The sequence below is a fragment of the Bos indicus x Bos taurus genome, chromosome 9, assembly GCF_003369695.1.
Source record: "Bos indicus x Bos taurus breed Angus x Brahman F1 hybrid chromosome 9, Bos_hybrid_MaternalHap_v2.0, whole genome shotgun sequence".
Classification (NCBI taxonomy): Eukaryota; Metazoa; Chordata; class Mammalia; order Artiodactyla; family Bovidae; genus Bos; species Bos indicus x Bos taurus.
The window spans coordinates 74,417,419-74,435,455 of record NC_040084.1 but is presented as its reverse complement, the minus strand read 5'-3'; the positions used below and the strand labels follow the sequence as shown (position 1 = coordinate 74,435,455).

General features: G+C 39.4%; 1 protein-coding gene across 16 annotated transcripts in view; it reads left to right on the top strand.

The window, feature by feature from the left end:
- Positions 1-18,037, top strand: part of MAP7 (microtubule associated protein 7) — a 176,818-nt gene that overhangs the window by 140,282 nt on the left and 18,499 nt on the right. For 6 of the 16 annotated variants that reach the window (XM_027551656.1, XM_027551657.1, XM_027551654.1 and 3 more), the window contains 6 exons: positions 491-654; positions 1,924-2,041; positions 2,705-2,791; positions 5,915-6,025; positions 11,601-11,714; positions 16,406-16,557. In XM_027551656.1, coding sequence (XP_027407457.1) covers positions 1,954-2,041; positions 2,705-2,791; positions 5,915-6,025; positions 11,601-11,714; positions 16,406-16,557 — 552 coding nt within the window. In that variant the 5' untranslated portion in view covers positions 491-654; positions 1,924-1,953. The remainder of the gene's footprint in view (positions 1-490; positions 655-1,923; positions 2,042-2,704; positions 2,792-5,914; positions 6,026-11,600; positions 11,715-16,405; positions 16,558-18,037) is intronic. The other 10 variants (XM_027551663.1, XM_027551668.1, XM_027551666.1 and 7 more) reach the window with 5 other exon arrangements.

Below are 18,037 nucleotides of genomic sequence, written 5' to 3'. Positions count from 1 at the left end.
AGTAAAGTCGATCAGTTTTACATATACACATATCCACTCTCCCAAATCCTTTTAACATTTGCAGAACCAATGCTATGTTGAAAGGAAGTCACAGGCTTTCGATCTGAAGGATATCACATATTTTAATAAGAGAGAGACAGATGGTGCTGCTGGGTTTGAGAGTATCATATTGCTATCAGCTTTGAGGCTAGAGTATGTGATGCATGCCTTCTTCTGCAGTAATAATGTACCAAACTGGAGGGCTGTTCCAGTTCCCAAAGAATAGAATTAAGTGCATCTTCTTCTGCCTCATTGTTTGCATATTAAATTATGCTCAAAATCAACAGTAGTATTTTTTTCCCTGAAAATTTGAGGAAAGCACAGGCCATGGTTGGTTAATAAAAACCAAAGACCCCATCCATGTTTGTTAAATGTGGGCCACTTCTACATCCCCAACTGTTAAGGTTTTAAACTTGCCTGTGTTTGGTTTCCCTTGTTTTTCCTCCTGAAGCTGCTAGAGAAATCGTCTGGTTAGAGAGAGAAGAGCGGGCCAGGCAACACTACGAGAAGCACCTGGAGGAGCGGAAGAAGAAGCTAGAAGAGCAGAGGCTGAAAGAGGAACGGCGGAGGGCTGCGGTGGAGGAGAAGCGACGGCAGAGGCTCGAGGAGGACAAGGTGAGATGCTGCCCTGGGGACACGTGGGAGGCACGTCTGTTTCAGAAACAGCACATGAACTGTGAAGCTTCCCACCGAGGCGCCATGATGCACAGCTAGAATGTCTGAGGCAGCAGATTTACCAGCAGTCATAGTTTCTAGGGGCTTCCCTGGTGGCTCAGACAGTAGAGAATCCACCTGCAATGCGGGAGATGTGGGTTCAATCCCTGGGTCAGGAAGATCCGCTGGAGAAGGGAACGGCTACCCGCTCCAGTATTTTGGCCGGAAAATTCCATGGACAGAGGAGCCTGGCCGGCTATAGTCCGTGGGGTCACAGTCAGACATGACTCAGCAACTCTGACTTTCATAGTTTCTAGGGAGGTTGTGGTGTGGAAATCAGGTTGAGAATGATGTGATTGTCATTGTTTCCACAAGACCTTTAAAAACTCATTTCTCCGGTCTGGACCTATAACTTATTTATGCTTACTTCATGCATGCTGAAGTGTTAATCCCAGCAACTGGATTTCTGTAGGGCTTTACCATTTATAAATATTTCCACATCAGTTATCTCATTTAACTCTTACTCAACCTTTGAGTGTTACCACTTTCTGTGGAAATGAAGCTTTAGACTCAGAATAGCTAAGTCACACAAAGTCATACAGTCCATTAAATTGTGGGTTGGGATTACCCACATCCTCAGATTCTAGATTCTGTTTTTAAATACAGAACCACATGTGTTACACGTCTGCTTAAACTAAGACCTGTGCTACGGGCTTATGTGAGTTGATGGAAAAGCATCACACTCCCTGCAGTGTGCTAAGATGCTTCAGTCATGTCTGACTCTTTGTGACCCTATGGGCTGTAGCCCACCAGGCTCCACTGTCCATGGGAGTCTCCAGGCAAGAATATGGAGTGGGTTGCCACGCCCTCCTCCAGCAGATCTTCCTGACCCAGGGATGGAACCTGCGTCTCACGACTCCTGCATTTGTAGGCAGGTTCTTCACTGCTAGCGCCACCTGGGAAGTCAGTGGTAATAGTAATAGTCCTTTTTTTAAGTACCTGCTGTATGCCAAGGGCTTTATCAGCTGGAACCTAATAATTACCACCCACCCACCCCCATGTTGATAGTACTACTCTCACCTTAAAGTGTAGAGTTTAGGAATCTTCTGAGTATTAGGAGTATTAAGGTTGAAATTTAAGTAGTACCTCTCATCCCACTCTGCCTTAAGCTGAAGAATCCTCCAACAACCAGGTAGAATCTGATCATCAGCTCCTGTGTTCCATTTAAAGGAACGTCATGAAGCCGTTGTGCGACGTACAATGGAGAGGAGCCAGAAGCCAAAACAGAAACAAAACAGGTGGTCATGGGGAGGTGCTCTCCATGGGAGCCCGAGCATCCACAACACAGGTAAATGGAGAAGCCTCTTTCCAAAATCATTATTTTTTAAATCACAGTTAAAGTCACAGTTACTTTTTTACTCTGTTTAAAAAAACCTGCATAAATAATTAAGCTACAATGAAATGATGCTTCTACTGTTTGAGGATAAGAGGGTGATGGAGATAAGAAGATAAGGTCCCCTCCCTCCCTGCTTTTCTCATTTGTTACAAAGTTCTTTAAAGAAACAGAAATCTGTGCAATTTTTCTCAGCAACTATTTTCAGTTCTACATTATTTTGGTAATTTATTTGCATAGGGGTTTCAAGACTACGGAATGGGTTAACCAGTTTTGCCTTTTTTTCTGTGAGAATCCTAGCACTGTTGCAGTTCAGAATCAATCCTATGAGCTTATGTATTCTGATCCTAAAGTATATGGAACACAAAGGCTCTGCAAGAGGAAGTGCAGATTTCTGAAGCTAGAAATAGTAGTGAATGTCCACGTGATTCCTTGTACTTAAACTGACTAAAAATCCTAAAATTTGGACTTAGTGAAAGGCCTTATTTTTGTACTGTAAATTCAATACACCTTGAATTTTATGTAGTGTGTCAGTTTCATATGTGTGAGTCTAATAAGCTTTTTTTTTTTTTTTTTTAATTTACTTTGGAAAATCATTGTCTTACATTCTGTCCCCAGGTGGTTTTGTTGAATCATCATTCACCTTTCTCGATTTAGCAGGCCTGGACCACCACTTCACAACTTTTGGTGGTACTAGAAAACCTGGTACTGACCTCCTTGTGATTTGCTGATCGCCTGACCTGTAGCTAGCACCTCAGACTAGGGCCAGTTCATCACTAGCTGAACCATTGCCGCCTTAGTCATAATGCATGCTTAATATCCTACTGCATAGACCTAGATCTGGGACATGGCACAGTGTTTCTCAAGTATTGATAGTATAACTCGGGTGACTTAAAGGTATTGAAATAAAGTAATTACCGGTGATATGCTTACTTTCTCTTTAAATGATCATTTTGGATAAAACCTTAAAGAAAATGTTTTTTCACTGATAAATCACCTGAGGTCAAAGTACATCCAGTTTGGCTTTATTTCACTCTGCCTCCATCAGTACAGCTATTGTAACTCAGTTTTCATATAAGTAACTATGGATTTTTGTTTGTTTTCTCTATTCCCTTTCATTCCTAACATTCAGTGTATCTTCTATAACCTCATCATTTAAAAAAATCTAAAAGCATATTGCCACAACTTTCTTTCCTATGCAGTGAATCAAATTTGTTTTTTCCTTCTTGGCTCGTCATGACCCAGTTGTATTTGCAGTGGGGGCACATCAAATCTGTGGTCATAAGGATCATTTACATGTGATATTTCATTCTAGGTACAATTTTGCATATTTGTTCCATGCAAAAAAGTCATCATGGTATATGCTTTTATAACCTTCCTTATTTCTCTTTTGTGTGGCTTCATGTTTTACATGTGCCTGTTAAACAGGTAAACCTGTGCAGACGTTCAAGCTTTTCTTTTTTTAGCTGCAGTGTGTGACACGCAGTATCTTAGTTCCCCCGACCAGAGATCAAATCCATACCCACTGCAGTGGAAGCTGGGAGCCCTAGCCACTGGCCTCCCAGGGAATTCCCTCCAACATTTTTGAGGGGATGTCAAGTTACTTAGCTTTACTTCTTGCTTCCATGCTTAGAGTTCAATATATGACCTCTGTTATTGCCACTCAAAGTTGTATTTGTGAGCTGTTGGATAAATCATTTTTTTTATTAGGGCTGTGAATTGGAGAATATTGCTCCTATAATGGCACCCCACTCCAGTACTCTTGCCTGGAAAATCCCATGGACGGAGGAGCCTGGTAGGCTGCAGTCCATGGGGTCGCTAAGAGTCGGACACGACTGAGCGACTTCATTTTTACTTTTCACTTTCCTGCATTGGAGAAGGAAATGGCAACCCACTCCAGTGTTCTTGCCTGGAGGATCCCAGGGATGGGGGAGCCTGGTGGGCTGCTGTCTGTGGGGTCACACAGAGTCAGACACGACTGAAGTGACTTAGCAGCAGCAGCAGCTCCTATAATAGAGAAGTTTGAAAATAATGAGAATTTACCAAAATTCTCAATGGTCAGAATGATTTGCCAAGATCTCAAGAGCAGTAACCAGGTCTTGCTCATTTTGCCTACTCCTTACTTCACAACAATGCTAACTTGTGGTAGACACAGCAAACAAATCCTGGAAATTAACTTTAATCTAGATCAAATCAATGTGTTGTCTGACTGTTCCCACGTCAGCTAGCCCTGCTTTGTAAAGACTATACTTTTTAATCCAATTCTTCTTAAATCCTTTTGTGAATTTGTGTTTTGTTCAGAGAGGGAAAATAAAGATTCTTATTTGTTAAGTAATATAATAAATACATATTTTATCTCCATAAATTTAATTATGTGTGATAGGCCTGCATATAGACACCATTTCCCCCCAACTGAAGCTGAACATATAAAGCAATATCAGACAATGTATTGCTATGAAATGTCCTGGAAATAACTTTCCTTATCCTTCTTTGTGTCCTTAAACCTCCCATTTTGTCATTGTTTCTTTTGACATTTTACCCTAAGTCTTTTCTTTGTTAGGATTCCCTTAAGAGCCCATCCATTAAGTGTGAATTTGAGTCACAGAAATGATGTTTGGTTTTTTTCTTTTGATGATTAAATCACTTCACATAAATCAATGATATGTCAATAAATTAAAAATTTTTTAATTGCTTCAACTGTAAAGATGAGTCCCTGTAGAAGACAGGAATATCTGATGTTGGTGGAAGACATGCTTATCCCCTGTACACTGTAAGTAATAGCCACCAGTGATTATTCTGGGGAAGAAAGTTTAACATATTTACTCCCAGGGTTAGTTTAGACATGTGGGAACAGGGTTCGAAGGTCTCTCCCACAAGGAATATGTTGGTTTGTGTTCAGTTCTAGAAGAAGCTGACCATAGAAAATAAAACAAAATACATCAGGAGTCCTTTAACTTTGGCTAATATAGATCAGAACAACTCCCTGCATCCTAAATAAATAAAATAATGAGGTTTTTTTTTAGACTTTCATTATACGCACTTGTATTCAGGAAATGTGATGTACACTAATGAGCGTGGTTACAGCTTGGTCTGCTGTTCAGAGGGCAAACCATCAGAGTTGATTCTTCCCTTTTATACAGCTATTATTTCTCTTCTAACTTGAAGAATTACTCTAAAATTATCCAGCAGCAATGTCTATAAACCACACTCATCTCTGTGATCTAGGCACACAGAGGTGGTCATTAGTAGATTTTTGAAAAAGAAATGCTCTAGGGGCCATCCTTTCCGCACCTGCAGTGTTGCTTTTTTTGGTTTCTGATTACTGTTTTTCTATAGTGCACTTTAGTGCCCTTGCAAAATGACTCTACAAGCAAAAGTATCAGCAGATGCACAGACCCTGGTGTTTGCATTCTATCTCACCAGCACTATTACTGCCGCATTGTTTCTCCTTTGGGAAATGATGAAGGCGTTCCCTCTTGTAGACCCGCTTTTGCTTCATGGGCTGCCTCCGTCATTTTCGTTACCCGCCACTGGTTTTCCTTTGGTCTTCCTCCGTTTGTTGTATTGTAACCATATGCTTGAATTTCCCTGGCTGACAAACTGGTGAACTGAATAGTTCTTTAATATTTTTATTTTCCTATAAGAAAAATGAGTATTATTTCTAGCCTTTAAGTTACCTTAAAATGTCCACTTAGAAAACTGTGCTATAGTAAAGATCTAGCCATAGAGCTGAAAGCATCCAATCCTAGTTTTTCCTTCCATCAGTGAACTAGGAAATTGCAATCCTGCATGCTGGCTGTCAATTAGCATTATCTCCATTTGTTTTAGATCCAGACAGGCGGTCAGTTTCCACCATGAATCTTTCGAAACATGTTGATCCCGTCATTAGCAAGCGGCTCTCCTCTTCATCTGCAACTTTACTAAATTCTCCAGATAGAGGTACAGTCAAAAGGAAAACAAAAAAAGTGTTCTGTTATTTCCTTAATGCTTTTATTTTCTGGATGTTTACAGCTAAGAATAAGCATCTGAAGTTGCTTTCCCTACGTTTCTTAAATAGGAAGAAAAAAACTTCAGAGTAAAAAAGCAATAAACGTCTGAGCAGCATTTTCCTTGCGACAAGAACATTTCTCATTTTAGAACTTGGCTGAATGATTGCATTTAGCAGTGATGAAAAGCGGTGCTTCTCTCAAGTTTTTAGTACAGGAGTTTACAGCTCCAGAAATCACCCACTTATCCACCAACATGCTAATAATCTGTTATGAACATTTATTTCATTTCAATCAGATTGTCTTTGACTTTTCATCTGTACTTGGGGAATTCCAGGCATTAACATTCTAAAAAATCTTTTTAAATGATTCATGTTGGCAGATTTCATTTTGCTAACTTATTTTTCCTTTAACCAAACCTTTCTTACTGCATTTCTTGTGTGTGTGACTGGGTTTTTTGGTGTCCATTCATTTAAAGGAATATGGCCCAACTTTAAGAATATCATTATGTAAGCCTCCTAAAAATTTCAATATTCATAGTCCTCCAGTTAACATTTTATTTGAATTTTGAGTTTTATTCATCCCATGGATTTACAGTACATGAATGCTGAGTTACTTATAAAATTAAAGTTTCATTCTACATATATATTATAGAATGAAAAATCAAGCTTTTAAGATAAGCTACTTGTTTTACATAACTAAAACAATTTTAAATTTGACAAACCAAAGAATTATTGTGCAATATAAAAACACTCTTTGAAAGTAACAAATTGTGGTTTTTTTGAGTGCTTTATTAAGAAACTGATTGGTTTTGAAGTGTTTATAGTCTTTAAAAAAGATTGTAATGTGTGCATGTTCTATATGTGTGCATGTGTATTTGTATATTTTGTATTGTATAAAAGTTACGGTGTCATTGTAATGTATAATATAATGTGTTGATGTTAGAATTAATCTCTTAAAGCAGTAAATGTTTGAACAACTTCCAATTCTTGCCTTTTAACCTAAATCTTTTCTTTAACCTAGTTTGCCTAAATCATTGGTATTAGATGGCCTTTTATATGTTAGGGAAAAGTATTATGAATTGAAGCTCCTTTCATAAGTAGCCTTTATTTTCAAGCCAATTCCCTTAGTGTAAAATATAGATACTGTTCTTAGCAGTTGTCTATTCCTCTTTTCTTTGGAACTGGCCACTTAGCACTTGAATTTTATATTTTTGTGAACACGGATCTAAAACAAACCATAATCGGGATTTCACAGTAATTTTCAGTTAAACCTTGCTTATTGATTCCGTAGCTAAAATTGGGGCAATGTTGGGAGCGGGGATAAACCGACCAGTATTCTATCCACACTTCTATGGAATGAGAGTACTGTGTCAGCTAGTATCTGACACGTGACGGTATCTGATTGAATAGTCTGAGGTAATCGGATCTTAGAACTGGGAACAATTTGGATGGCTCGACTGGATGGCAGAGTCCCTGAGAGATGAAGGGCCTGACTTCATAACTGGCAGGTTAATCACAGAGAAGAGGGGTTAGAGCAGAGATCGCCAGCTCCCAATGCATGTTGTTGCTGGGCTGCCTCTGCAGTTCTCTCCTTCATGGATGGCCTTCCTTAGATTACTCCTGACTCTGTCCGCTCTGCCTTTGGGTGAGGTCAAGGGTCAGGGAAAGTTCCGCAAGCAGTGACTAGCTGGAGCCAGGAAATTGCCCCCTGAATCATGGTACAGGTCTGTAAAACCTGATGCCAAGCTGAACTAAAAGGATGAGGAAGACAGCACTAAATGTGCGGGTTCCACGTCTCTGCCCTCTTATCAAAAGAACTGTGACCCAGTCCTGGTTTAACTGGTGAGGTCAGCCTGGAAGAAAAGTCTGGTTCATCCAGAGGCTCCCATGTGGTTCAGGAAGCAATTTTTCTTGAGTTAGGCAGAACACTCAGTAGCACAGTGAGAAGGCTCTGTCTTTTAATGAGAATAAAAATCTGCATTTGAACTTTGCTAATTTGAGAGATCTAAGTAATTTAGTTAGTATAATTTTTCTGCTATCTATTTGTTAAATTCAATTATGCTTTATTATCAAAGTAGAAAGCATTCTTATCAAATTATTAGAGGCTTTTACAGTCTGGTCCTTAGAGAGTGTACACCATTACTAGATTGTTTGAGCTTTCTCAGCCCTACAGCACAGGCCTTAAAGGTGATGTTAAATTGAAGCTCTGATACTATCAAAGTTGACATTCAACTGAAGTGCTCTGCTAGTTATTCAAAATGCTGGAATATTTCCGTACGAGTTGGTAAATATCCACTTCCCCAAGCTGTGCTTCCCCAAGCTGTGCTTCCCCAGGCCCTCCAGAGCTAAAGGGGTTAAAGAGTGTTACCTACTAGCCCCATCAGTTTTTAAATATTTTGATTATCACACCTGGATATAGAGTTACAGAGACTGATAAAATGACCCTAGTTAAAGGAAACCCCTGATTACCAAAGATTTCTGTAATTGCTACAACAGAGACAATATTGCCACTGGGAATTTTTGCATGAAAAGTGTTTATTATTAAGCTTCCTTCTTCACCATTTTTCCCCCCTCAAGGAAGACAGAACGTTTGAAAAAAAATAAGGAAATTGGCTACTCCTAGCTGGAAATTAGTCCATACATTTTTTTCCCCCATAGTCTAGATTAGAGGACATGGGGGTGGGCCTAAAGCTGAATTCTGCCCGCATGTTCTGTTTGGCCTGAGAATGGGTTTTTTGTTGTTGTTACTGTTTTAGTTCAAACTATGCCATCATATAAAAAAAAAAAAGGAAGATTTCATAGAACATTTCAGGATGTAACAATATGTGCCTGATTTCTACCTGGCACCCATCATTAGGAACTAAATAGTGATTTCTGCTTGTGGAGGAACAGGGCAGCACAAATATCTGTAATGTTTAGTTGCCCCCTTGGACCAGATTGTCTATTAAGGAAATTGTCAATATCTCATTTTAACTGCTTAAGGAGGATCAATACTATAGTTGTTCATGAAAATTAATACCTTTTCCTTCAGCTGCTTATCTCAAGATCAGGCCCTTCTGGGTAGAAAAAAATTTAAAAAGTAACTCTCCTGTACTAACCTTTACTAAAAATTTATCTTATGGTGGAAGAGATCTATTTCTCTCTTGCTCAGGGCATAGTTAAGAATATGGTAGAACTGGAAACATATTTCTCCTACCAACATCTTTCATTTAGAGTTTCAAAGTTATTAAATCTCTTTGGATTTGCTTTAAACCCAAGTCAAAGAGGGTGTTTAATGATCTTCATTTGAAGCAGATTCTTTGGTTGATGCCTTAAAGATGAAACAGAAATAGAGCAATAGAGCTTCTTAATCAAGGAGAAAAAAGCAGACATATCTTTTCAATGATAGACCATCTCTGCAGTTTTGAGTCATTTATTCTACAGAGTTTATCTAAGAAAAGGAAGGATTCACCTCTTCTTTATCATCTACTGAAATTACAATTCTGTTGAGGATTTTAATTCTAATTACTTTCCCCACTGATTTAATTCTCTGAATGTATTCTAATTTTAGATTACATTTTTAGATTATGTTCTGTTGATACACACACACACACACACACACATACTGTAGCTTATAATGGCACTTATCCTATTGTGCATTCTACCAACTGTATTATAATAGTTTTTATAACAGATGTTTATTTATGTCTTCATATCAATAGATAAGGTTTAATTTAACCATGAAGACTCTCCCCCCAAAACCCAGAAAATCTAATAAACTATTCACTAATTCTTAAATTCTCCAGTGCCTGATCAAAATGGCTACTCTTTTAAAATAAAGTCAGGTAATTAAGGTACTTGGTACCTCCCTTTGAAATAGCAGATATTTTTTATAACAACCTTTAACACTGGATGGCTTCTATTAACTAAAATTAATTTTCTGCAAGTTAGAAGTCATTTCTTTAAAATATAACATATATAAAAAATTATTATAAGAATAGTTGCTCCAGAGGCCAGAGGACTTGCACCTGCTGTTTGTGGTGTAGAACAGAGTAGCCTTGTCAGGTTTAGACAGTTTTAAAGATTTTTACAAATGATTTGGGAGTATGTTCTAAAATATACAGACCTCTCTTGGTATCCACGGGAGGTTAGTTCCAGGAACTGCTGCAGACACCCAGACCCTCAAGGGCTTGAGCCCCATAGTGAGCCCTCTGCATCTGCAGGTTCTGCATCCATGAACACCAAGGGCCAACAGTATACTTAGTGGGAAAAATCCACATGTCAGTGAACTTGTGTAGTTCAGGCTGTGTTGTTCAAGGGTCAAGTCTATATGATCACTTTATTTTAGTGATATTTGTAGGATTTTGCAAGCTTCTTTCCTGATATCTTTGGAAAGTAGCTCCTGTATTTTCATAGACCATTACTGGAAGGTAATAGCATAAGCAAAGTAATTTACTTGTAATTAGCATTCATTTCCCAACAGTGGTCTTGCGAAGCCCCAGTACAATTTGGGCCTCTACTGCATTGTATCATTTTAAATTTATTTTCTGGATTCTTCACAAACCCACTAGTAATTTCCACCATTATGGTTATGTTGGATTTTGGTTTTTCTATCTTAATTTGGCCACCTCATGCGAAGAGTTGACTCATTGGAAAAGACTCTGATGCTGGGAGGGATTGGGGGCGGGAGGAGAAGGGGATGACAGAGGATGAGATGGTTGGATGGCATACTGACTCGATGGACATGAGTCTGAGTGAACTCCGGGAGTTAGTGATGGACAGGGAGGCTGGCGTGCTGCGATTCATGGGGTTGCAAAGAGTCAGACACGACTGAGCGACTGATCTGATCTGATCTTAATTTTATGTTCAGCTTTATCCTTATCCTCCATCAAAAGTTTTATGTTCTTGCCAAACCAGGCAAGAACCTGCTTGCTGAATGGGGAAAACAAAAGTTCTAATACAGAACTTTACATGAGTCCTCTTTCATTTTATTATATCTAATTCCGCCCCTCCCAGTTACCCACGTAGCAGTTCATGGAGATGTAGCAAAATCTAATGGAGACCCTTTCTATCTTTATTTACATATTTCCAGTCTCACATTAAGCTGCCCAAGCCTGTGCCGAACTTGACATGCAGGATACTTAGGACACCCTTTGGCTGAGGTGTATGCCTTAGGCCCGCTGCCCATCCCGGTGAGGGCAGCTAGGTTCGATGGACTCAGAGAAACATGCCAAACCCGCTTGAAATGGTTCTTCTGTTTTGTTACCTGTTGACTCCATAGGCAGGTGGTTAGCAAAAGCCATGTCCATAAACCTAATATAGAGCCTGCCACAGACTTAACACCTTGAAGAGAGCCAACCTTATGGAATAGCCGCTCCTCTGAGCAGAGTCTCTCCTGCCCCAACTCTGCACCACCTTCCTCCCCAGACAAGCCTCTCTCGTCGAGGTTTCTCTCCGAGGCCTGGGAAGTGAAAGGGATTATGCCCTGCACCCGCCTCGCCCCTGGAAAGAACGCTTCTAACATCTCGCTTATGTGGTGACGTTTAGCTCGCCGCCTGCAGCTCAGCCCGTGGGAGAGCAGCGTGGTTAACAGACTGCTGACGCCCACACATGCGTTCCTGGCCAGAAGTAAAAGCACAGCGGCCTTGTCTGGAGATTCAGGTAAAACTGTCAAGGTGCAACTTTCTTAGTGAGGTAAAGTCCTCCTTTAGAAGCCCTCTCTGAGCCGCCCCATTTTCATCTAATCACATCGCAGTTCTTCCCATTGTGTGCTTCTCCTCCTCTTGGTGGGATGGCATTGGAAATGTGTGTGCTGGTGTTGGTTTCATGCCCCTGGCATTGTTCCTCTGCGCTTCCATCTTAGCATCTTATCTGGACACCAGATGCCAGGCGGACAAAGGCTGTTCCTCCCTGTGATCAGGTGGCTCCAGAGGCTTCTGTCAGTTCATAACTGTTACTAGAAAATCCTATCCCTTCCCTTCCTTTCTGCCTTCGCATCTGAGGAGATGATCAAAGGTAGAAATAATTTAAGATTGAATGCTACTTTGTGGACTTGGGGATAATATCAAAGCACAAGCCTATTTAAGAATAGTGTTTCATAAATGTGGCCGTGGGTTAGCCACTTATCTTCCCTGGGCTAGGCTTTTAAATGTAATCGAGGAATAGTACCCTTTCAAAACTCTTAAGAGTTGTGGAGAAGGCTAATTACAGTGTTCTTAGTTGTTACATTACTTTGAAAATATGTAAAATGTGCCAAGTACTAGTTATTATAATTAGTTATAACTCCTCTACTTTTTTAAAATGTAAAACGTGCCTGAATGAGCCAATTAGTTTAATGAGAAGTTCGTATAGTCTACACCTAGCTGGGAAGAAACGTATTAGGCTTTTGGCAGTGTCTCAGTGAGTTGACTTAGGTTTTCCCAAATATCCATGTGACCAGCCCTCATCTTTGGTATATAGGAAACTGCATTGCCTCCTCATAAAGCTCCCTTTAAAAAGGCTTTGCCTTTGCAAGCCTCTTCATGTTCACTAGCCCTCTTTTTTTTTTTTAAATAATAACTCTTGGTAGTTTTATGATGTCTTTCATCTATAGTGCCCAGTGAGCGAGTATCAACCTGACTTCTCACAGTACCCCTGGGAGGCAGTCAAGAAAGCAAGTACAGGCATTCCTACCACCTTCCTGTAGAAAGCAAGAGACTGCCAACGAGTGACTTGCACCAGAGCCACTGAGGTGGACTAGGTCCTCCATGTACTTCTGTCCTTGGCACCCTTGTGATGCTCTGTGTACCGTCGTGCATTCAACTAGCTGGACCACAGCGATCTGTGTTTTCTGTAAAGCAACTCTTCTGTCAGCTGTCACATTGCATCTGAGATTTTTCTGGACAAAAAAGTACAGGATAATTTATTTTTATGCCCATTTTGTTGTACATACATACAAGTCATGACAGCTTTTCTTTGTGTCCAGCTAATTGAAGAACCTTTGAAACTGCTTTCCAGTCGTGTTTCATAGGATCCATATAGTTTGTCTCTTGTGCTCCTGAACCTCCACTGTGTGTTGTTTCATAGTGAAGGACTGCCTCACAGCTAAAAAACAAAACAAAACAGAACTGTCTCCCTTTGCTATTTCTGTCATCACTAACCTTGTCAATTCTTTCACTCTTCCTCTAGTCTCTTCCAGCACCATTTCCGCATTTTCCACCCATTTGACTTGCCCATCTTTCCACCTTCTGTCCTTATGCTCAATCAAGGGGCTTTTTAATCTGCTAACTGGCTCTTGTTTGCAACTTTGACATCCTCCTTTTCACAAACTGATACATTTTTGTCACTTATTTTAATGTGAAGCAATGCCATACATAGCCTTTACTTGTTTGTTTTATTAATACTTTCCTTAGATCATTGTTACCTATTATTGCATTGATACAGCTTATATTTAATGAACCCAAACGGTGGTGTTTAAAATTTTCTGTTTAAAATTATTTATGTTAATGTCTCACATTTATCTTGTCAAAAACACTTTCCCATCACTTTTATTTTTCCAACTCCTCTCCTTGAGTTTTTTTCTTGTCTTCCTATTTTTAATGTCTTTCCTTCAGTTCACCTTGTCTCCAATTGCCATTGGCAAGAGGATGACCTACATCTAGAGCCAGGGTTATAATAGCAGATCAAAACAGCCTCCCTTACCCCTAGGGTGTCCAGTGATTGTAAATTCCCAGAACAAGTAATAAGAGCAGTTGAAAATTGGAAATCAGTCTCATATGTTTCATTTGTGACCACTGCTTTGGGTTGATTTTTCCTTGCCCACTTTTTAAAAATACATTTAAGATATATGTGATTATTGGAGCTCAGGATTGAATGAATTAACATAAGCAAAAAGAAGCTTAGAATAGTACCTGCACATAGTAAGCACTTAATAAATGTTATTATTCTACCATGTAGTTATTCTCTCTGTTGCACATCAACCACATGAACTGCATTATCTTTTCTCTGCAGCCATTATTTCAAATAGAAAATCCAAATGAGTTCAATTAATGCATACTTACTACCAAAAGTAGAAAGAAATACAGATATTGTGGAAGGCTTGCTCAAAGACATTTCCATAAAAGAAATTTTATGTTTAATAAGACTACTTTGGGATATGGAGGGCACTCTACAGAGAAAAAAACAAATATTGCTCTTCCTTTTCCTTCAGAAAGGCAAGATCATTAGAACTATTGAGTTAAAGGTTTCAGGTTTTCCAGTAGTTGCTGTTAAGAACAGCAATGAATTCCATGAGATGTAGTCTCCTTAGAATTAACCAGACAATATTTCTTGAACAATTAAATTTGAGGATTTTTGTATAGACTACATCAGGTAGGTTTCTTCCTTTCCTTCATATTCACTCAGCACTATAATAAAGAATGAACCAACGACATGATGAGATCGGTTTACAGCCATGCTGGTCTCAGGAAATGTTCCATAGATACCCCATGAAATTATTACTTCCCACTAGAGGAAAAAGAAATCATATTTCTGGGCTTCATTCCTTTTTCAGTGTCAGGCCCATGGGCTCAGAGAAAGGCTGTCATCTAGGGTTTCTTGATCGTTGCGCAGTCAATGAGCTCTGGCTGTGCCCTGGGCTGTGTGTGCCTCTCTTGCTCATAAATCCCACAGAAGTGCCTTGTGCTAGGATGTTCATCTTTAAAGGCATTGGATTGGATTGGAAGGGGTTTGCATTAATGAACTCTTTCCTTGTCTGGGAAGGATAAGTGTTTTGTTGTGGCACTTAAGAAAAGGTTAAGTTTTCTTTTTCTTTTTTTTTAAAAGGTTAAGTTTTCAAATCGTTTTGCCTGTGATCACAGTAAGCCAAATGGTGAGAGGGTCTCCTTTACAACATAAAGGAAACTTCCTTTACCATTTAGGTCTGAAGCAGAGCTTTATGTCAGTTTGCAAGTAAGACATATATCTTTTGACGAGAACTGAGGGAATGCAAAGTGTTTCAGCTTATCCAAGAAATAAGAGTTCTGTTTTCAGATGATGGGAAAAGAGTGCCATTTCCAGTCAATCCACTGCCTTGACCATTCAGTGATAACCACAAGATACTGCAAGGCATTTACTGAAAAAGAACACAAGGGTGAAAATGCAATCTGATGGACTTTCTGTCTATAGCATAAACCAAAATAACATATTTTTAACCATAATTCTGAAATTAAGATTACTTTGAATTTGTCTTATGAACTTTTGAGTTTTGAATTTATTAACTTAATACTATTATATTCAGTTGATGTAATAGTTTCTTTAAAGAGTGGCTACAATGGCGAGGGTTGGGTAAAGTCATAACATGGTCCAGATACATAGTATTCCCTTCAGTAGTCATGTTTGTCTTATTTTCCTAGAAAACGAGATTTCTGGATGAAATATGAAAGCAAACCTTGGATCATTAGTACCCAAATATCTGATACCTATCCTGTGTTCTGTGAATTTCTTTAACCCCATTGTTACTCAGAATCAACCACTTGATTAATGACAATGTTCCTTTGAAAGTAAGGTCAGAAACTATGTGGTTTTCACAAAACAAAAATCTCATCTTAAGTAAAACTGTAACAGCTGTTCACAATTCAACTTTATTTTCGGCAATTCTAACATATTCATGTTCTCTTCACCGTTTTAAATGATGACATCCCATTTCCCTATACGTTCCTCTGCTTCTTGTGAACCATCCAATGCCTTGGCTTTTGGGAAAACCCAAAAGCATGCATTTGATTTGCTTTTAAATAGATAAAACATTTACAGAATTTTTTTCTAGAAATTATTAGTTATTCTTGTAGCAAGTCTTAACACCTGATGAGACTTGGTCATTTAACATTTTAAAAATTCAGTTGCTTTTTTCCCCACTGGCTGTTGAATTTTACTCCCAAAATAGCTGCAATATATCTTGCTTGCCTGCTTGCTCACTTGCTGTCTTTCCACCTTTTGTTCCATCTGAAAGCTAATTAGGACAAATCTGATTATAAACAATCCTTATCTTAAAATTATCTGTCACTAATATAGCATTTTACCAGAACCATCTGTTTATAGGAATATAAGACCATTGCTTTCTGTATGGCTGACGTCTGTATCTTTAATTAAAGTATTTAAATAGCCAAATAGTTTATATATTCCTGATTTTTCACTTGGACGTGCCCTCCTTTTGGACACACTGTAAATAGGACCATGAGGAGAATTGAGCGTGATGGTTCTGGAGGCCTTTAGGTAATAACACTTCTCCCTACTTTTCTCTCTATCTCTGCTTTGCTCCTTGTCCTGATCCCGCTTTTGGCTTTCCTTCAACTGCTCCTCTGGCACTCTTGTGTGTAAAACAATCACCTGCACCCTAGTTATCCCCATTTGTCCTCGTTCAGCATCTTGCAGCCCCATCAACATCACGCCCTACAGAGCTGCACACTCTAGAAATCCACTGGAGCGACCAAAATTCTTTGTAACACCACCCGAGGGCTCCGCGCGGAGGAGGACTGTTCACGGCACAGCGGTGAGTAGCTCTTGGGACGCAAGCCTGGTGAGTCTGGTGAGCACAAGTCTGCTGTTGTTGTGCAGAGTGGACACCGCCCTGAGGTGCAATGCAGATGTCAGAGCGGGCCATGCCGACATCCATCATCACGTCCACCCACCAGTCTTGAGTCTGCCAGGCTGAGTGGTCCTGCCCCTACACTTCCTCCCCACTTGGGGATTCTACTCCCACAGAAAATCTAAATTTGAAGAGGAAAACCATTCTTTGTTCAAGCATGTCTGAGTGGCTGGACTGCCATCTGAGTGCTTCGAAACAAATCAGTGCAATACTGGCATACTTTATGTGTGAAAGTAAGAAAAGCTTTGAAGGGGAAGTGGGCCTGGACTGCTGCCTTTGCATTTTATTCCAACCATATCCAGAAGCTGGCTGCAGTCTAAATGTGGTTCACCAAAAAGCAAGATAAATACTTTTTGTCTGTTTAGCTAATGCGTGTCAAGGCCCAGATCTTAAAATATAGTGACAAAGTATTTTGAAAACACTAATTACCTGCTAAGTAATTCTTGAAAGGCTGTTGGGCTCTGTTACAGAATCACATTTTGCAAGTGAAGAATATAATTTGTACTTGTTGTTACTGGCAGGGTGGCTGAACTAACCTCAGTATTCACCATGCTGTAAATGCAATGAAGTCACTTGTATGTCTCCAGGAATATTTCTTCTTCTTTAAGCCGTGTATTATTTGGCATCTGTTGAAAGATGTAGACATTTGTATTTTAGTGTTAAAGGACCCCCCAGTCAACCAGGAGATCTCATTGCCCCTCTCTCATGGTAATAGCGTGACCCATGAAAGGCTGGAACAATGCTTTTTTCAATCTTAACTTCCCAGAGCAGTTCAATGTATAAAGCTGATGGACACTTAAAAGGATTTTGCTTAGACCTTTGAGGATAATTCAAGAGTTGTGAGAGTTTGATGGCTTTGCCTATAGGCAGTTTTCTTTCAAGCCCCTCAAGCTTTCAGGAATCAACGTTTAATTCACGATTGAGTCAGACCTCCAGCCCTTGAAGCCAGAAGTAAAACTACCTTTGAAGTCTGGGAAGTTTACCATCATTAGCACCTTGATGCTTCAGAAAGCCTAGCTGTGGCCAAATAGTAATAGTCAATTAGGACAGCTTTGGCCCTGAACACTGGATACTTATTGGGTAGGGAAAAGTGTTTACCAAAGGAAAAATATCTTTTTAGAGATTAAAAGGAAAATTAACACACCAGGAGGAAAGCGTGAGAGCCAATCCTCCAACAGATTAAATAAGAGGGATTTGTCATCACTTAATCCACTACCTGTATTTTCTCACCAGTTTTGTTTTATCTTTTCCGTGCCTCTTTCTTTCTGTGTTTGATCTATTGGCTACCTTTTCATTTCTTTACAATTAAATATTTAGGCAAATACTTACTGTCAGAAAACGACTCACATAATTTATATTCCAGAGCTGCACTGCAGAATTGAAA